This window comes from Anser anser, assembly GCF_964211835.1.
Source record: "Anser anser genome assembly, chromosome: 3".
Lineage (NCBI taxonomy): Eukaryota > Metazoa > Chordata > Aves > Anseriformes > Anatidae > Anser > Anser anser.
Window position 1 is genome coordinate 81944559 of NC_139722.1, and position 21851 is coordinate 81966409.

At 35.6% G+C, this 21851-nt stretch overlaps 1 protein-coding gene across 1 annotated transcript in view; it reads left to right on the forward strand.

Moving 5' to 3' along the window:
• The window catches only part of RYR2 (ryanodine receptor 2), a 423949-nt gene that overhangs the window by 324769 nt on the left and 77329 nt on the right, over positions 1-21851 (forward strand). The window contains exons 60-68 of the mRNA XM_083827634.1: positions 3933-4048; positions 4792-4856; positions 6981-7102; positions 10281-10330; positions 15905-15965; positions 16912-17150; positions 18689-18770; positions 20289-20419; positions 21029-21349. Coding sequence (XP_083683760.1) covers positions 3933-4048; positions 4792-4856; positions 6981-7102; positions 10281-10330; positions 15905-15965; positions 16912-17150; positions 18689-18770; positions 20289-20419; positions 21029-21349 — 1187 coding nt within the window. The remainder of the gene's footprint in view (positions 1-3932; positions 4049-4791; positions 4857-6980; positions 7103-10280; positions 10331-15904; positions 15966-16911; positions 17151-18688; positions 18771-20288; positions 20420-21028; positions 21350-21851) is intronic.

The following is a 21851-nucleotide window of genomic DNA, read 5'->3' on the forward strand; positions in this document are numbered from 1 at the left end:
TTGTTCTTCAGAATGCATACATGCATGTGTATTCTGTCTCTCAACATTGTAACATACCTCCTTCTTTCTACCGTGTCTCCATACAGGCACGTCATACACCTACACCTATTTGTAGAAATCTGTAGACAATTGTGTTGATAAGAAAAACAGTTTCATTTCTAAAATCTACTACTCCTTTCTTTAACTGAGTTGATTTGTAGTGTTAGTGAAATAGAGTGAAATGAAAACAATGTTTTTAAAAAATTTTCCTGATACAGTCTGCAGCATAAATGTAATAATAGTGAATAAATGTAATAATCAAAATAGCATGAATAGTTCAGTTAGCATACATTCTCTGCAAAATTCCCTTTGGCTTTAATAGGACATATATTTACCTACTAAATACATTGTGAATAAAATTTTAATTAAATTAATGTCTGCCTCATCAGTATGGCTTAGGAAATATGAATCACTAGGAAAGACTGAAAGCATATCTGAGATTTGTAGTTATATGAATATTAGTAAGAGAATGAAACAAGCACAGAGATGGATTTAAGTAATCGTTGCGAATTAATTAGCTTAGCACATCTGCCTAAAATCTGCCCACTTCTGTTCTTTTAAATTTTATATGAAATTCAGTCCATTTATAGAGTCCCACAGCATATTTAATAATTCTAGGTAGAGTCTTTCAAGATAGCTAGAATAATACAATTTACTTGCCTTCAGCAGACTAGCATGTATGAAGAGGGATGTCAGCAAAGGTTATTTTTCTCATCCCCTGTCAAAATAAAAAAAGACTGGTCATCTGTGTTCAAGGTTACACGTTCCTTTTGGACTAATCCTTTTTATTACTGTCTAACTTAAACACAAGTGAAAAGTGGCTTTTGGTTTTTAGAGGAGTGGAAGGCTAAGAGGGATGGTAATATACTTGTTAACTTGGACACACTTATCATCTGGTAAGTAGTTCCTGCCTTATCTGCATCCTCCTGTGCCAGTAAAATGCAGATATTTCTATTAAGATAAACTCCATGTACCTGCTGCCCCTGTGTCTACTGTGCTGTCTAAACAAACAAGCATCTGCATCATGTTTTTCCTTTGTCCCCTTACCACTTGACTTACAGCCATACATGCCTTCCTGTCCAGTCTTTTATTTGAGTGTGACCATTCTAATTCATCCCATGACCCTTCAAACCTTAACTTTCATCTTTAACCAAGTCTAGGAGCCCAGATCTTTTTCAGAACTGGTAACTAGGGAATCTGTGGGATGTAACTTGCCTGTGAATTTAAGCATGATTCCCAGAGCTACCTGCACATACACACAAGGGATGCTGACGTGCCCAGCTGCACTGACTTCTACGGACAAAGTGCTGCCTTCAACTCATGTATAAAACAATTATAGACAGTCAAGCCCCCTTCCCCCACTTCAGATGGTAAAGGTTGAAGTTCAGTAGTGAAAGCATTCTACCTCCTTTCCCTTTCTCTCCAAGTTTACAAGCATGCGCACATTCATGGATCCTTTGAGTACCAGCACAGCCTCTGTCTGTACAATACCTTTGCCTGGATGTTGAGCTCTCTTGCCCACTTCAGAGGTCTCTTTCTTGCCAGCTGGTCCATTTTGATACTCATAAGTGAACTGATGCCTACATTCATGCTAGTTTCTCACAAACACTTTACACTTGCGGGTACCCTCGAATCGTCTGCTCATCTGATACATCTGCTCAGACATGAGGCCTTCTACTCACTGTCTAGTCTGGCTTGAAGTTTGCTAGTGAATTGCCCTTGTGCACCCGCATGCACACTGGGTTTGGAGAAGAAAAAAACATTTAATTCCTCCCAAGCAGCCGGCATTCAGGCACGTAGGCTGTGACCCATGGTCCCTCTCCAGCCCCTGCTGCTGAGACTCTCACCTTACTGACACTGTCCTCCTACCATTGGCTGGTTTCTGGGACACACACCATTCCTGCCCCAGCGGCTGGCAGCTGAGACTCCCACTTGCTCCAGTTGCAGACACCACAGGCTAGGAGCACCCACCAACCATCTGACTCCAGTTGTTAGCACCAAATCCATTCAAAGCAGTTCCCTGGAGAGCTGGAACTCTGGGCTCAAGGTATGCAGGACCTATGGAGACATTACCAAGAGCTATCTCCTTTCCAACTATTGATGGTGAGACCCTCACTCTCTCCAGTTGCTGGTGCCACAGGCCCACAGGCACTTAGAACCCCAGTCTGATTCCAGTTGCTGTCCTAGTATTCAGTCCTCCTGGTCTTGCCAATACCTGGCCCTTACTCCTTGCAGCACACACATATAAATGATGTGGTGGGTTACACAGAGGGATAGTTAAGAAAGGATTTAAGAAGACAGGACAGACTGTGGTGATCAGGTGCAGTGTTTAGTTGAACAGCTGTTACTGACTGGCCACAGTTTGTGTGACTGTCCCCTTTTTGTCTATTACCTGCTTTGATCGTCCTTGATTCCCTCTCCCCTTCACATTCCATCATTAGCTTTCATAGTGCCAGTGATCCATTTGGATATCCCAAATCCTCATGTTATTCAAGTTCCCCTCTCTTAAGAGTTAAAAAATCCATGTGGCTCTCTCCAAAGTTGTGTCTGTAGTTTCTTAATGGCCAATCGATGACTAACTGGAGAGTTTTGTTTTTTGACATTCTCTCCCTTATTCCTTCTCTACCACATTTTGTGTTCCTCTTTATGGCTTCCTTCTTACTACCACCTTTTACACTGAGAGGGTCCTTAATCAGATAACCTTAATGAAGCATATGCTCCCACCTTAGAATTAATTACCATTAAAATATATTCATCAACATTCCTTGCAGTCTTCACAAATTTCACTTACATCCACAAAAAATTCTCCACACCAAAATCAACATAACATTATCACAACACCAACAAAGGTGGACAATTTACACACTCCACCCCTCGTCACTTCACCACCTTCCAACACAAATTCTTCACAATTATTACACTCTAACAATATTCAGTCCATATTTCCCAATTATTGTCATTATCTCAAATTCCTTCAGCCCCATATGTACCCTGATAAGTATCAGCTGAGAAAGCAGTTTTAGTTGTAGAATCTCTCTGAACCCTACAGCAATGAACCCATCTGAACCCATCAGCAATGTTCTTAATTAGAACAGAAATGAGACTATAAAGACAGTTATGTTTGGTAGGTTTACTTTTTTAACTTGCAAAATAGCTATGTACATGGTTCTGACAATGGAGTGCCAAACTACCTTGCTGGTAAAGCATAGCTTTCTTATTTTCAGTCGTTAGAGCCCTGGTCCTGCAGAACCACTTAAGTCATTACCAGTTTATTGCTAGGAGACAATGGCCTACATCATGAAACTGCTCTGCAAATTAATAGTTGATTTGTTGAAAGAAGATAGGCTTTTTATATCATACTATGATGGAACACAGTGGGAAAAGCAAATTGCAATTCCAACACTTCTTTTCTTCCCCCCCCGCTCCCCCCCCCCCCAAAAAAAAAAATTTCATAAATGCTACATAGCTATTCAAAGTTCCTTCAGTCGAACAGAATTCTAGGCAAAAGTCATGATGAGGGAGACTAGATTTACTTCAGGCTTGTTTGTTTAAATCAAAGTATATTGGTAGTTTCAAAACTTCCTCGGTCAAAAATCAATCCATGGAGGACATTAAAAGATGGTAATACCTTACAGGTAAGGGAAAGAAATTAAAATGATACTGGATTAATCTGAGTAGTCACCTTTACTGCCAGCTTTCTATCTGGGAAATCTTAATTGCATCTTAACAAATGGCTCAAAAAGTAAATAATTGCAAGAGTACTGTTTAATGTAAACTGAACCATTCTTATGTGAATAAGTGGTTAAGTATTACCAGAGAAAATGGCATCAGAAGAGGTAAAACTAATCTGATTCCTTCTACACACATAAAAATTGACTTACTTCTTATTTCAGAGGATTTAAGGACCTGGAATTGGACACACCTTCCATTGAGAAACGCTTTGCCTACAGTTTCCTTCAGCAACTTATAAGATATGTGGATGAAGCCCATCAGTATATTTTGGAGTTTGGTATAGTACTCCTTCTTCTTTTTCTTTTATTAAGAAGTTTGAAATTATAAAAACAACCTGAAATTTTCCAAAAATAAAAATTTCTTGGACAAGGAGTTTTTCCTCTAGCTTTCTGTAGTTGATGATGAATTTTGAAGAGTTATGTATTTCAGATTCATTCTAGTTTCCCATATTCATTCTTCATATGAAAATGTAATGAATAAAGAATGAATGGTTTATGTGTACCAGATTATTCAATAGTATGTGACTTTCATAGCAACTGGGGGAAGAGAACCAAGTTTAATTTCATTTGGGTAGTTCTAACCAATAATTCTGTTGTATAAAAATGTCTGCATTAAATGCATTAAATGCATTAAAAATTTGGTAATTTTGTTTCTCTTGGGAACTACAGGAGAAAGATGTTGAAGTAGAATCAGAGTTCAGTCTTCCAAGTGTTGCCTATAACTAGAAAAATACACATGTAGAATCAGATTTTCATCTCAAATAAGTATCCATATCTCTTTAGACTATGAGATGTCTACACATCTGTGACTATTTGGACAATTTTTCTTTGCACGTTTTATTTGCTGTGACTTTTTTTTCTCAGAAGATTGTCATAAAATGCCTCTAACTCCTGTGTGTGGTATCTTAAATCTACATCTAAAGACCAACAATATTATTTATAGTGTACACTTTTTAAGAAAATGCAGAATAGACTGTAGTTGGGATATATAATAGGGAGCTAAATTTTCTTCTCTCTGCAGATGGTGGCAGCAGAGGAAAAGGAGAACACTTTCCATATGAACAAGAAATCAAGTTTTTTGCCAAAGTACAGTATATCTTTGCTCATTATTTGTCAACATAGTAAGTAGTTGAAGTGAGAAAGTGTTAGTGAATGTGATTATTTTTGTTATATATACAGCTTTCTGTGTTAAATAATTATTTTGATGACTGGAAGCAGTAGTAATAAAAATAACTTGAAAATAATGTAGGGATGAAATACAGACATGAAAAAAAAAAAAACCTACAGGATTGTATTCTTACTGTCATTATTCCCTTTCTCCATGATATAAAATTAATCAGGTGATGTTATTCATAACCTCCTTACATTTTCTCTTTACTGGCTTTGTCTAGTTCAGAAGACTTTTCTCTTTCACACTCTTTAGGCAGCTAAATATGAGCAATAGCTACTGGAATTAATACAGTCATGTACCTTTCCCTGTCACCTTCCTTATCTCTTTCCTTGTTTTAAAACAATACTGATGTCTTCATCACAGAATGGTTGAGGATGAAAGAGATGAAGGAGGTCATCTGGTCCAAGTCCACTGCTCAGGCAGGTCACCTAGAGCAGGCTGTCCAGGACCATGTCCAGATGGCTTTTGAAGATCTCCAGGGAGACTCCACAACCTGTCTGGGCAACTTGTGCCAGTGCTCAGTCAACATTACTTTTTTTTTTTTTTTTTAATGTGTTTTCGTACGTTCAGACAGAACCTCCTGTGTTTCAGTTTGTGCCCCTTGTCTCTTGTCCTGTCATGGGACGCCACTGAAAAAAATCTGGCTCCATCTTTACACCCTCCTTTTAGATATTTATTTACACCGATGAGATGCCCCTAGGCCATTTCTTCCCCAGGCTAAATAATCTCAGCTCCCTCAGCCCCTCCTCATATGAAAGATCCTGCAGTCCTTTAATTATATTTGTACCCTCCCAACCCCCTGGACTTTCTCCAGTATGTCCATGCCCTTCTTGTACAGAGGAGCCCAGGACTGGACACAACACTCCAGGTGGGGCCTCACTGGTGCTGAGTAGAGAGGAAGAATCATCTCTCTTGACCTTCTGGCAACTGTCCACCTAATTCAGCCCAGGATGCTATTGGCTTTCTTTGCAGTGAGGGCTCATTGCTGACTCAAAGTCAGCTCGGTGACCACCAGGATGCCAGGCTTTTCTTAGCAGAGCTGCTTTCAGGGTGGTCAGCCTTTACTATGTGAAAGGCTATATAACCCCCACTATGTGGGGTTATTCCTCAGCAGATGTGGGACCTTGCATTTCCCCTTGTTGAACTTTATGAGGTTCCCATGAGCCCAGTTCTCCTCCTTATGCCAAGAAGGATTTATGTATTATAAATTAAGAAAATCTACTTACAGCTTTGGCATTCAAAAGCTCGTATGTTGCTTGCATATTCAAAGTGCTTTTTCAATTCATTAGTAAATAAGCAAAGGTAGGCGTTTGCAGCGTTTTCTAAACGTGGTGTCTTTGCAGTAAATTGTAATCTCTTGAAGTACTTCCATAGTGCAATACTTGCCAAGTTTGTTGACTCAGAAATTCTTTTGAATTTCTTTTGAAACCATGCACCCAAAAGGAAGCAATTTGAGATTCATGTTGACTGTTTATTTTGGATCTCTTCCTGGCTGAAACCTGTAGCAGTACTGAGTAATGGTCACCACATGAAGTAAATAAGAAAACTTCTGTGGACAAGCCCTTAGTGAGTGAGGGTGTTTTTGGAGTTCTGGATAGCAATTAACATTAAATGCCATTAGTTTGCTGACAGTTCTAGGTGAATTTTTCTCAAACCTACCTATGTTAAAAGGCATGAACAGCAATAGTTGTTTCTGGGTAAGTAGTATTGGACAAATATTAAATTGTGAGATAAAATTAAATTATACTTTCTGGTTTATACTCCTAAAGAAAACAGGTCAAGTCCCAGAGATAATATAAAAAAATAAATAAAAATATATTTTAAAAACTGCTGCCTTAACTGATGACATTTTAAGTATCTTGAATAATAATAATAAAAAATAATAAAAGAACTAGACAGACACTAAAGAAAAAATACTAGGAATTTGAAACAGAATACACATTTGAAATCTCTTGTCTGTAGCTGTGACTTACAAAGAATAATACAGAACATAGCAAAAAAAGCCCTGAAATAACCACTTCTTTCTGATGTAATTGCAGGTTGTGCTCCCTTTGATTGATCAGTATTTCAAAAATCATCGCCTGTATTTCTTATCTGCAGCAAGTAGACCTCTCAGCAGTGGAGGCCATGCCTCTAATAAAGAGAAGGAAATGGTGACAAGGTAAAATTTAAAATAATTTTCATGTGTGTGCATATGTGTATGTCTTTAAACAATGCAGTTTATTGTCGGTAAGTGAGAAGTTCCGGCTTATTTTTTTAAAACACAAACATTAACTTCCTTTTCCCATTGAGAAAATTCATTGTGTAAAATGAAGAAGGGAGTTCAGAGTTACAATTATATGATGTTTTAAAAGTTAGCAGTGCTGATTTTTTTGCATGCAGGGAACTTAATTTATGTGCAACAATTCCTCTGTTGCATTGTCTGTTGCACAAGATGTGTAATTGTGTATCAGCTCCCACTGTTGGAAATAAGTATATACTGAAACCATTATTCCTGCAACATTTTACATTTAAAAGAAAAAAAAAAAATAACTGCGTTTTAGACAGTACCATTATTACTGCTCCCCGTAAAAAGTAAAATGAGTGGCATTCTTTCTGCTCTTCAGTTTTCTAAATAGTGACAATGGTAGTAATATGACAGAAATATACCCTTGATCCTTTCTCTGAAGTTATCCATTATTAGACCATCTCTCCAAGAGATGTTTTCACTTAATCTCACTTTTGATTGAATTGAAACCCATGTTTCCAATTTAGTAATGTGGACTACAAGTTTAAAACAAGACCAACTGCATGCCTGCACAGTACAGGTATCATGGGTGGCTGTTACTAGGTACCAAAACAGGCAAAACTGAATTGATGCTATAGGGAGACAGCCAATTGATGGTCATACAGACACGAGGGGTTTTCAAGATTGTATGAATACTGAGCAGAGTTTCTAACAGCAATATTGAGCATAAGTAAGTAATGACCTTGACTCTTGTGTCATTTCATGGACTGATTTGGTCTGGCAGCTTGGCTGAATGGCCTTCTCCAAAGAATGAAAAAATTCTTTCAAAGAGCATGCATCTAGATTATTTTCCACTATGTGAGCTGCTATATTTCTTTCTGTAATATCCTGGATAACAATATTTTAGCAGTTGTTAAGTAAAGCCTCTTCAATAAATCCCACACTTCTAGAATATTTCAAACATGGAAATATCAGCATACATGCTGCATGGATTCAGGACTTCTACACATATGCTGTCTAGTTGTGTGCATGAGATTTCCGAATTTGTAGCCCAGCAAAAAGATCAGAGCTGCTGTCAAACAATTGAGTTGTGTGTCTTCTAGAATTGTCAGCCAATGACAATAAAACACAGGCAAGGAAACCTGGATAAATGTTAACTATAACCAGTGCTGTTGTGCAGCTGATTTCTTGAGTGTCAAGCTAATGGAAAGTGCGTTATATGATCCATTTTCTGAAGCCATTTTAAGGGATTCCCATCATTTTTTTCCCTCATTTGTAGAGAATTCTTCAAAGCTAAATTTTGGATTTTCTGTTGAGTTTTCCCTTTAGATATGTTTGTGTGTGACTCTTATGTAGGTTTTTCTTCAAACCAAAGGCAGTTTCTGGCTGCTTGCTTTTTCTGATGAAGATTAGCTTGTATTTTTTGAACTATGGAAGAGTATTTCGCATATCGTTAATGCAGTGACTGTCAAGAAATGCAATAAATATTTTGTGTTCAGCAAATACATTAAATTCAGATCAATTTTCTGGGAACATATGGGTCAGACCTCTTCCTGAAATAGTGTGACATTATCTTCCATTTATTTGTAAACAACATCGTCAGGATTGGAGTTTTTGCATTTCTTCTTCACTATACCATCTTACAAGTCCTTGTATTACTGCAGTTATGTAGAATTATTTCTGGACATGAGTCTAAGTACTAGACATTTAGACTTTTTTTTTTCTGTGAATTTACACTGTTGACTGTGGAGGATAATAGGTTCAGTCTGACTTTGTGAAAATATAGCATCTGCTGAATGTTACAGTCAGTTGAGTGACATTTGTATGTTAGAAGAAAAGATAGATTGAGAGCTACTTAATGGCTTCATGGTGGACACAACATTTATATGACAGTAACATACACCCACTTTTCCTGTTGGACTGGATGACCCAGGATCCTCAGAATATAAAGTGTATATGCCTGCCTCATGGTATAAGTGAACAGAGATCCCTGAAGATGTACAACCAGACTCTTTTCTAAAACAGAGCAGTTGCTGTTGCTGTAATGGATCACTGTGCACAGGCTAATAAGGTGGATTCAACACCACATTAACCTGGCTGTTCCAATTCTGGACATAAATGTTTCCATTTGGCACCATGCTCTCATCTGTCAATGGAACAACATGCTCAGATCTCATCCATGAACTATGCAGACATGCTTATGTGTCTTTTGCTTTTATATCAGAAGTTGTTAACTGGCCCTTATGCCTAGTAATTAAATAGCTTAATAAAATGACATAGTATTGTTCATGTCATTTTAACAGATGCGGGTTTTTGCAGCACAACAAATAACACCAAAATTTATGTCACTGTTGTAGAAAATTCTCAGACTGAATTTGGACATGAAGATTGAACTAATCTCTCCTAAATTTGGAGGCCAGGTCAATTTGGGTAGGACAGTGTGGTCCTGCTTCTATGAACTAACACAAAACTTCATTCTTCTGAACGGAACACTGCTCATCAGTACAAAAGTAATTTACACATATGAAATTAAATCATTGATCGTATCCATTTTTGTTTGTTTAAAACCATATAAGAAGCTATCTTTTATGTTGAGTTACATTGTTTCTCATGTTGTCATGTTTTAAAAAGCAGCGTATTTAAAAAGAAATTCTCACTGTGTTCAAGACAAGATCTAAATTGGATTAGCTAAACATCTACCATCAAACACTTCAATTAATCTGATTTCCTTACCTTTTGTTTTCAAATTATCAGTGATGTCCTGAATAGCACACTGACCATATTTTACTTCTTAAAGCTTCAATGGTAATTTCCCTGTGGGTTTTCATATAGGACGCTTTTATATTAATTAGCTTTGCTTTTATTTTTATTTTTTCTTGTTTGTTTCTTTAATTATAATATGTGCTTATTTAACCATGTTTGTTAAGGATATGCACTTAAAAACTCTTTCTTTAGTACTCTGTCCCACATTCTGCTCAGATAATTGATTCTTTCTGCGTGACATCATGTTGCTTTTCCTGCTCATATATCAGCTGTTATTTTTATCTCCCCCCCTCCCTTTTTTTTTTTTTCTTTTTCCTTCTCTTCTCTTTTATTTTTCTTTTGTCTTCAGCCTGTTCTGCAAACTTGGAGTTCTTGTCAGGCATAGGATTTCACTGTTTGGTAAGAAGACCCTTGACAAATACTAGCATGGCCATCACTTGGTTTTCTTTGCCATTTTTGCATTGTGTTATGTGCTGCTTTGTTGCATGCTGCATGGCTGCATGGCTGAAATGCATGGTCTTCACAGACCACTAATTGTTTAGGCTGGTAGATCACAGAATTTGTTAGTTGAAATAAAAAGCTTTTGTAGTAATCAGGTGGTGGTGGGAGATGTTGTTTTGTTTTTTGTGTGTCTTAACCAACATCTGGATTTCATGACTCTACCAAAAAATTTGACTGAGTTATTTATAAACACATATTTGTTATTTTTTATAATTCATTTGGGAAAAAGGGAGTATCAGAACTACACATTTGTATTCGAAAATCATTTAGGAAAATTTGTAGTAGGCTAAAATGCTTATTGATGTTCTGTGGAATTCTTAAATATTTCCAGATATGCTTGACTCCACATATGCATGTCTACAGTCTTTCTGTTATTATGTGAATCTAACAGGGTCTGGGTACTTGTCTTATACCACGTGAAATCACTTAATTGAAGTCAATTTGAAATCTGTGTCAAGTTTAAACACTGTATGTAATGCGTGGCACAGTCATTAGTCTGAAATTTTTTCTTAAGCCATGATGATAGGAAATAGCACATCCTATGCATGTATAGCTTCTATGATGGATGTATTGCAAACTTCAGCATCCATGAACATATCTAATTGGGTAATTATCTAGCTGATTAGAATTTGATTAAGATAACATGCATCTAACTCAGCTCCTACGTATTTCATTCAATTTGAAGAGAAGGAATTCATTTGCTGCAACATTGTAGTGTTCGGAAACATTATGAAAACAATTAAACTGAGAAGAAAGAGTGGAAGTTATTTGGGGGATGTTGCTTTTAAATGTGTTTTGGGATGATCTGAGTGGGTTTTTGTGTTAAGCCAAAAGATCATAGAAGGAATGAAGTTATTCCTGCAGCTGTGTGGTGGTGCTGTAGCTTTTTGTGAAAGGTGGAGTATGTCAAAAACCTACACATAAGATCTGGTTTATACCCTAGGTTATTTCTTCAAGGAATGAACTAGTTCAGGTATACTTTTTTTTTTTTTTTTTGGTAATACTTGCTGTTGTTGCTATTTGAATCTGTTTTTCTCTCTCTTTTTTTTTTTTTTTTCCTAAAATGTGTAACATTTCAAGTTCAAAATCTGAGTCAGTGTAACTTCTAGAGTACTAAAGAAGGGATGTTTTCTGTTCCACCTCTCACAGCTTACTTAGTTTCTGTTCTTAGGCTGGGTTCAAGTTGTAGGAGAAGTTAGATCAGATGGTATCAGATGAGTATTCACCACAGCTATGGTTTAGTTTTTAACTCAAGTTTCCTAGTGTGCAATAACTAAGAGAATACAAAGTCTTTATGCCAACACAGAAGTATACTGTATTTTTCCGTGAGTTATGACAAGGTCACAGTAAGACTCCGAAGCATGGTTGTTACTGTGAACATACTAACTCAAGTCAGTCACCTTACAGCTTGCTTTACCTTGACTGCTAATTATTTCATGTTAGAAAACCCAATCAAAAGAATTGTACTTCTTGTAGCAATACAAAGGCCCATGCAGAAGAGGTGAAGATGCTCATGAGGACAACCTTTAAGAACACAGCAGGAGCCTAGAAAATTATTTTTGCATTTTGGAGGCTCCTTAAATGAGCAAGAGTTGCTTGATAATAACCTTTTGGGATGGTGTGGAGTTTGCTATTTTACTGACATTCCAGATAGGTGTTTTATATTTATTGTGAATTTGAATGGTACTTCTGAGGATACAGCTGCATGTGTGAAAGTCATTAGTAAAAGTCCTGTAGTATAAACTGTATGTAAGTCTTGATAAAATGGGAAATTAAACATAAAAGTCTTCTAGAGTGAATATAAGCAGTTAATTGCATCTGAGATCTAAGATGGTCACTGAGACTATGGAACTGTAATTCAGCATGGAATTATTATTTCTTTACATTTTGAAAGTAGATTTTGACCCCAATAATCTACTATTTGTTTGAGAGCTGTATTCCTGCATCAATAAGATTGATTTATGGTCATTATTATTAGTGGGCTGGATTCTAAGGTTTTTAGTGAATAATTTTGGAGAGCTGAGGATTTTAATATATATTTTCTTGTTTTAAAAACCAAATTTCTGTGAGTAGCTTGATTCACTTTCTATGCTGTTAAATCTCTGGTAAGACATTCTTTCCATGTATGTAAGAAATTAAAAAAATATATAAAAATCTCCATATAAGTAATGCAGTGCCACCTAACCTGAAATAAAAATTAGCTGAATAAGACTAATAATAAGAGTGGCCTGCTTTTGCTCACTCATTTTGGGAACTTAGAGAAACTAATCAGAAGAGGACTTCACTTCAGATAACTAAACACAGTTGTACTGTTCATGGCATCAATTGCATTTGTAAAACATGCTGAACAGTGCTCCATCCATCAACCTAATACTTATGTTAGCTCTTGGGGTATGTTTAACCTTAAAACCTCTTGAACTTATGTGTTTTAATATTTGCATATGTCGGGTCTCCATTGTTTTATTTTAACATTTAGTTGTATGAAGAGTTATGTTAAAGAACAGCTTGTTTAGCTTTTTATCCTGTTGTTGTACCTATCTGCTCTCTTTTCATGATTTAGTGGAATTTTATATACTACATATTCATTTCTACAATCAGAGTGTCTTATGTCTAGTTTCAGGCTTCTGAAAACCAAGTACATATTTAATAAAAATGATATTTTTATTTAATGAAAGTATGTATATCCACTGAAATATTGGCAATAGTAATATAACTGATTTTATTAGAAACCCCCTAGTTTCAGGTTTCATGACTCAACTTTAAAAAAAACAGCTGGCCTTCTGAAATTGACTTCTGTACTCAGATTGGAAGCGAACTGAGTCTTGAAATGTTCAATTTAAAAGTTTTTTTACAAATCGTATTGGTGGCATTTTAAAGTAAAATATTCAAAATACTTGTTTTTGTGTTATTTTTTTCTTTATGTGTTTTAGAATCATAGCGAAAACAACTAAATGCCTGGCATCAAACAAAAGCAAGACACAGAATTTCCACTGACTGTAAACCTCCATTTCAGAGCAAATTGTATTTTTAAAGATTTTTTAAGAAATTCTGTCTGAATTTATAAACAAGAGGAGACATTACAGGAAAGAAGTTTCATGATATTTTTGGAAGTCTTTTTTAGTGTTATACTGATAAAACTGGCAAAACTTTAATACACGAATTGAAGTGTGCTGTATTTATCATGCTCTCTGAATTCTCCTCTGATATACCAGTTGAACAGCAAGGTTTTTCCAGATTACTGAACTCAGTGTATATTTAGAACTAAGAAAAATGTTTTTCTGTTTCTTTTAAAGTGGATTAACTGATTGGCCTCATTTTTCCTTTAATTAAATGAAAAGTGGCAAGTGTCTCATTAAATTGCATATACAATGCTAGCTTCCAGAATATATGAATCACTGTACTGTCAGAATTGGCAAAATTCAGTTATGCACACCCACCTCTCAAAATGATTTATCCTGAAAAGTCACCACACAATTGCAAGTTGTTTTCATATTATTGTCATCAAAGAAACTTCCAGTAAATTTAAGCTAGATGATTCCAAATAAAAAGTATAGTACTTTAAATAAATGGGGCAGTCATTAAAGCTTTTGTACCCTAAAGCTGAATAATACAAAAACATAAGGTGGAGATTCAAAACTATTACTGATCTTCTGTGAGTTGAGGTAGTCATGTAAATCTGTTTTTGGAGTGAGGCACTGAAGCTGACCCTTTTAGACATTGCTTACCTTGCATAGTCTTTTAATGTTGCTTCAGAACATGTCTTTCACATCTCAGTAGAATTTATGAAAATTTTATTATCAGTGGAAAAACAAACACTGCAGCATCTACTATGGGGATATGCCTAAATCTTGTCTCATTTTCAGAATAACTGGATGAATTTCTTAATCGTCCATCTGGTTGCACCTTAGAAAGTACCTGATTCCTCATAAACACGTGGCTCTTGTGTCTACATGGTATAAATAGATCACCAGGTCTACTTTTCAGGGAAATGGAGTGAGCATCTCTTTACTACACAGCAGCTTTCAGCATATATACATCTGCACATACACTCACATTGTGTGACAATTCAATCCACAGTCTTAAGGCAGGGTTGCCTTGATTGTTTCCCTCTATCCATGCTTTCATTGGCATCATTCTGCACCCTCTTCTTCACCAACACTGGCATTCGTGTCACTAGACAGTAAAATAGTATGGAGAAAAAATAGGGGTTGACAAAAATAGGAGCTGATGGAAAACTTTGGGGGTGTAGGGTGGGAGGAGGTGCGGAGTTGCTTTTTTTGTTTTTTTTGGTATGATTCATTTTGGCCATGTCAGCTTCCTTGTCTGGTCATTACATTGCATTACCACAAAAGTGCCAGTGCAAAGAGGGTGAGGCCGCATGGCCAGGGGCAGCCACAGAAACTGTGGTTCAGGTTTGTTTGATCTACTGTGTGTTTACAATGCAACAGTCGTGTCCCCCCCCCCCCCCCCCCCCCCCAGTTTTGGTAACAGAATAGCATTCAAAGTGCTGCAGTAAACCTCCCACTCCATCCTTGCAGTTTATCTTTTCAAATATGTATTTCAATGAAACACTTACTACTTTAGGTTTTATGTTTGTTGATATTTTCAAGTGAAATAACTACAGTTAATAAAGCATAGGACCCTGTATGCAGACTGTGGTATTTTCAGTAGTCTGCCTTAAGCATTGCCTGTTTTATTTATTTATTTTTGATTGAGAAACTTTGGAAGTATAAAGAAGCAAGAAAAATTATTTTCATTTTTGCAGCAATTTATGTTTTTTTTTTTTTTTAAATCAATTAAATAAGCTGTGGATGAAATTTATATAGCCTAAATCTGCCCTGGATTTAAAAAGTGAACTTAGAGGTGACTTATACATGGCAACATCATAGGCTGTGCATGTACATACAAGGTGTGTGTGTAAGTTCTCCTTTTACATATGTAAGTGTGAAAGAAAAAGTCGTTGCAATGGGAGATGTGTGTTATGTCATACGTGCCGCACTTGATCCTGCTATGAATACTTGTAGCCTATTGGTAACATCAGGGAGCTAAACTTCTTGATGACACCGTATGTAAGAGCAGCTTGTGAAAATTAAACAGCTTTCATTTTACTGAGGAGGAAATAAATGTTCAAATAAACTTGAATGAATTAAAGCAAAGTTTATAAAACTTAAAATGAACGGCAGACAATACACTGTAGGTCTAATTAACCCCACATTTAAGTGCTTTCTTCTTGATTGCCTCAGCTATTTGATGAGAGATGCTTTACCGCCTCTTGTCACTGCATTTTTGCAAAAGGCTAAGACAACAAACTGCATGTTTTTTAACTTGACTGTCAAAATTACACAGAAGTTGAATTACTCTTCTGCAATGTCATTTAGTCTTTCATTAAAACCAGAGACATGGTTGGCAGAGTGTAGGTATGGTCTAAAGTATGCTCAGTTTAATTGGTGGGTAATTTTGCTTCCTATTTAGGAAATGATGCAACATCAATAGTCAACTGTCTTCACATACTGGGCCAGACCTTGGATGCGAGGTAACACTGAATATATTTTCTGAAGTACAAAGAAAATCACTTATAAGAGAACAGTATCCAGTCAGATTTGGAAAACCTGTGTAAGGCTACAGTATTTCAAAACTCAAGGAAGATGTTCTCGAGAAAGATAGTGCTGAAAAGAATTCCTGCTGCAAAATGTGTTTTTTTTTTTCTTTTTTTTTTTTTTTTCTGCTTATCTAGGGGTTGGAAAAACAGTATTTTTATCTTATGCTTTAAGTTTTGGTTCAGAGTGGTAGTGTCAAGGAACTGTCAGCTGTACTCTCATGTGCTTTTAATCACATGATTGTCTCAAGACCACAATAACATTAGAAATATTTTGTTCTTTTGCTTATGCTGTCTAATAAAAATAAATGAATCAGGAGTTAAGTGCACATGGGGTGCAGTGAACCTGTCTCAGAGTGTCTTCATTGCAAAGTTAATTCTGGTTCCAATTTGAGGAAAAAAACTCACAGCTTTTATGTTGAATTCAGTGCTACGTCTAAGTTGAGTTGGCTGCTTTAGCCATAGTGAAGTTTGTAGAAGATTTAAAAAAAAATAAAATAGAAAAAATAAAAAAATCCCCCAACCAACCAAAACCCAGTTTGAGATAGATCCTCTTTTCCAAGAATGATGAATTGCAGGACTTCTCATTCTTCCTCTTTTTTTCTTTTTTTTTTTTCTTTTTCCCCCCTCTGAAGGCAAATTAATCCCTGTCTTTAATATGATCAGTATTTTGTCAATGGGAAACCAAATACAATACCCTTATTTTCTTATGAAACTTTTTTTTTTCAGTATGTTGTTCTGCTGTGAAAAGATTTTATAATTCCAAAAGATGAAAGATTTTTCTTCAGATCTTTTATATACTTCATATAAGCCAAAACTAGACTTTATTCCAGGCTTGTTTAATAGAGTGTTCTCTTTCATTCTCTTTGCATGGTATATACAGGACTGTGATGAAAACTGGTCTGGAGTCTGTTAAGATGGCACTGAGAGCTTTTTTGGACAATGCTGCTGAGGATCTGGAGAAAACAATGGAAAATCTGAAACAAGGCCAGTTTACACACAGCAGAAACCAGCCCAAGGGAGTTACACAAATCATTAATTATACCACAGTGGCTCTCCTGCCAGTTCTATCTTCATTATTTGAGCATATTGGACAGCACCAGTTTGGGGAAGATTTGATATGTATGTATTATTTAGAGATGCCATGCTACTAGCCATAATGTCATATAGTAAGCATTAATAATTTCTCTGGTGTGCAGGTTTTAGTGAACTTTCTGTGAATATTAAAGCAGATGTGTCTGCAATTAGACAGAAGGCTCAGTTTTGGTTTCTGTGCCATAGATTCACTGTGGTTTTGTTCTTGTGTGAAAAGTTCATTTAAGTTAATTTGTCTTTGCTCTGTCTATACCTGAGGTTGTACCCCTAGAGTGATGGTATGCTGTGATACCTGCCCCTTGACTCGGTTTCAGTTAGCAGGGAATGTGGATGGCTGCATCTTAGATCCTAAGGAAAAGTGTAAGGAGTTTCTGAAGAACTGAAAGAATAGGTACTGAAGAAGGGAATGTATGTGAGACTTCATTTCTGTAGAGATTCTGATTGTAGCAGATTGTGTCATTTATTTTCCCAAGCCCAATCTTTGCAGGAAAAACTTTTGTAGTCTCCAAGACAAAATTTTAATTGTATGTGTTTTAGGAACTCAACAAGAATTCTGTTGTCCAGTCTGTATTAAAGGAGGGTTTTCTGCTTCTGTACAGCTAACTAGCTATAGCAATACCTAAGAGAAGGATCTGGAAGAATAGACTTTTTTTTTTTCTTAGAATCCCCCAAAATAATTATTTAAAATAGCCTTAAGAGAACTGTTCGCAACCATTTGCTTTTGTATTGATGGACTTAAACGTGTTGAGACGTAAACATGCACTTTGCTCATTAAATTATTTCTGTAAAATTCAGGAGTCTTTGACAGTATCCAGAAAAAAAAGTCATCTGTGGTGTTAAATATATCACTGCTTCATCATAAATCACTTTTTCAGTGATTTTTCATTCTCTTATAATTCTGTTTTGAAACTGAATAATTAGCCTTATGTGATATTCTTAATCAGCTATTCTATATATCTCATGTTGCTGTCAAACTCTCAATTTTAGAATTCATAAACTGAGAAAGTTACCAATTGGAATTGCCTACTTGTAAGATTATCTTATTTGTACTACTGTGATGACAGGCATCTTGACCTGGTGCTTGTACCTAAGAGTATTACTATGTTTACAGGGTACTCCATGGTGTGATCATGTACAAAGGTGGTTTGTGTGCCTGAGATTACTGTTAAATACTGAACTTGGAGATGAACAGAACTAAAATCACATTGTAGTAAAGAGCCGGACTATGTTGCATTGACACATTTTACATAGATACTAGATGAATAAATTCTCAGGTTATGCAGTTAAGACAGTATCATTGAACAGTTGGTATGCAATTAATTTCAGAAAGTGAGTGCACTAGTTAAATACGATAAAATACAATTGTAATCTTAGCTGATAACTTGGTATTGAATTAAGTAGAAGTTTTGAGTAAAAAGTATGGCATTGAAGGGTCAGAAGATTATTTTTGTATTAGAGACATTGCTATTGATTGTCTTTGATAGATTAATGTCATTTATGTAGTTATTGTCAGAAGAATTGTAATGAGGTTATTTTCCTCATACCTATCATTTTCTTTTCTTTAGTGGAAGATGTTCAGGTCTCCTGTTACAGAATATTGGCCAGTTTGTATGCTCTGGGAACCAGCAAGAGTATTTATGTAGAGCGGTAAGAAGAAATGTTCCTCTATATTTATTATTTGTAGTTATACTCACTTTAATTGAATATGCAGTCCAGAAAGCAATATAGGAAGAGGTGGTTGTTGGAAACGTATCTTGAAAGAAAAAAGGTGCTTAGGTGTTAAGCAGAATCCAGAGGCATTTATTGTATTATACTTAAAATGTTACATTATACACTTGTCAAAATAAATTAATTCAACAACAATTACAGATAAAATAGTCTGACTTAACAATAGATACTACTTTATTTAAGATCTAGCTGGAGAACTGTAAAGATATGTTATTCAGTTAGGCTACTGTTGTAATTATTTCTTATATATTCATAGAATCATAGAATGTCTTGAGTTGGAAGGGACCTTAAATATCATCTAGTTCCAGCCCCCATGGGTAGTCCCATAGCAGGGGATATATAATAATCGATAATTATTGTGTATGGTTACCTACAAACAGTGCAAGCGGAAAGCAACATAGCATGCTTCTTTTATGTGTATGTAATGGATATATACCTGGATTATGAAGACCTAATGAAAAGAAAAAAAAATGTAAGAAGGAGCAAGTGGGAAAAATAATAATGAGAAAGAAGTTAGATTTAATAAAATGAAGTTAACAAACTGGATCAAGAAAGAAAATAAGTTCCTAAAATGAGTTAAGCTATAGACCAAAGATGAATCTTGTGATCCGTGAGTTTGGAGGCCTTTTTTAACTTCACAGTTCACTTTGTTCCTGGAGTTCTGTCGTCTGCATGGCTCAACTTGCTTAGCTAAACATTTGTCACGTTTCTAAAATTTGCTCTGGTCACTGGATTGGAAATCCAAACAAACAGTTTTAAATGTCCCCTTAAGGACCTAAGTGAAGTGACAGGTGATCACTTGCTTCTTCATGGAAATGGGCTTTTTACAATTTTGACACATTTAAAAATTTTGGGCCTCAAATGAATGCTGTCATATGTTTGAAGAGAGCAGTATTTTTCTGCAAAACTTGGAGGTATTAACCAGTATTAGCAATTTAGCATTCTGTGAGGGCTTTTTTTAGCATTCTGTGAGGCTTTTTTTTCCAGGCTAATATCTGCTTATTACTATGTCTCGGAAGAAGGAAAGTTTTGTAATTCAAATACAGTAGTCATATTTGGTCTCTTGATACATCAGTCTACTCAGTAACTTTTTCTTAATAGTAGAAACTATAAAGTCAGTAAAGCTGAGAGGAAAGGAATGCAACAGAAGCCATCATTATGATGACTTTGTGTTTTCCCTGCATGTTCCTCATTTGCTTCCAACTAAGTAGTCTATCTTTGACATTTTATGTCACAACATTTCATTCATATATTAGCAGAGTTTGTGGTACTTCATTTTCTACTACCTTTTCTTGCGTTGATGATCCTAATAATGTACTAGCTTATCTATTTGAGATGAGTACATCTTAGAGTAAAATAAAGGCTGATTTACAACTACCCCAGAGTGTATTAATTCATCAAAGATTTGTGTATTTAATGATGTTTGTTAATTCACAGGCAACGATCAGCACTAGGAGAATGCTTGGCTGCCTTCTCAGGTGCCTTTCCAGTGGCTTTTTTGGAAACTCATTTGAACAAACATAATATCTACTCCATTTACAATACCAAGAATGCAAGAGAGAGAGCAGGTATTTCTAGAACCTCACATGATGTTTATGAAAAAACAGATTTCTCTATGAATGTTGTTTGCCCTACTAAATGTATTTTTGCATACAGATTATAGTGCAAGAATTTTCTTTTAATCTCTTAATTACGTTTCTTTCCTAAATGAATGGGCAAAGTCTGGTAAAACTGATTATTTTACATTTTTAAAGATACCAATGTTTTAATTTTGAGATACTGTTCTCAAAATATTGCTTTGGAATCATGTAGAATCATGTAGAGATATATTTCATTGTATTAATATTTTCTAAACTGCAAAGCTCATATTGGAAGAAATTATTAAATTTAATCTTTAATTGTTGAACCTTGCATAAAGGAATTATTTTCATTATAGAAAGTTTTATTATTGAAGCTTGTTTGTAGCCAGTTTATTACTAAATGGTGTGAAAATGTTTTTTGTTGTTGTTGTTGTTGTTTGGTTTTGTTTGTTTGTTTACCCCTTTGATTAGAAGTGTATGAATGTAAATACAAAAAAAAGAAAAAAAGAAAAAAAGGGGACAGAATAGCAATTGGAGATAATTATTTTCCATGTATGACTTAGTTTATTGATTTTTGGACTTCTTTTTTTTTAATAGTTCTCAATTTGCCTACTAGTGTAGAAGAGGTTTGCCCAAATATTCCTTCCTTGGTGAAGCTAATGGAAGAAATTGTGGAACTGGCAGAGTCTGGCATTCGTTACACACAAATGCCACATATAATGGAAGTGATACTGCCTATGCTATGTAGCTACATGTCACACTGGTGGGAGCATGGGCCAGAAAACAACCCTGACAAGGCTGAAATGTGTTGTACAGCCTTGACATCAGAGCACATGAACACTCTGTTGGGTAACATATTGAAAATCATCTATAACAACCTTGGTATTGATGAAGGAGCCTGGATGAAGAGGTTAGCAGGTAAGATGTAAAAACAAATAGATGAATAAACGTATATATATTGAGAATGTATATCCATTTATACACTCTGAATTACTCTGCTTTTTTCCTGTTAAAGCTTGAGCAGAATATCACTCTTGTTTTTAAAGAATACAAATTTGATGAACTAGAACTGCTGAGCATAAAGGAAAAGTAGTATAAGTGGTGTGTTTTAATCTCTTAATAAATAATTTAAGAAGTACATTAAACTAGTTCTTTTTCCCCCAGAACATGCACATACATATTTTGTAGTATATGAGTGAAATCACAGTAATTTCAGTTTTTCATTTAGGCTTTCTTATGACTTTTCAATGCTTATTGTAGTAGTTATTTTATGATAGCAGTCTGGATTCCTAGTCTATTGAGGGCTATTAATGAAAGGCATTCTATGGATAAATTGTAATTACCTAAAATTCTTTGTAATCTAATGGATATGTTACGAATGGTTTTGCCCTAATGGCCCAGATGAAGTTCTAATTTACGT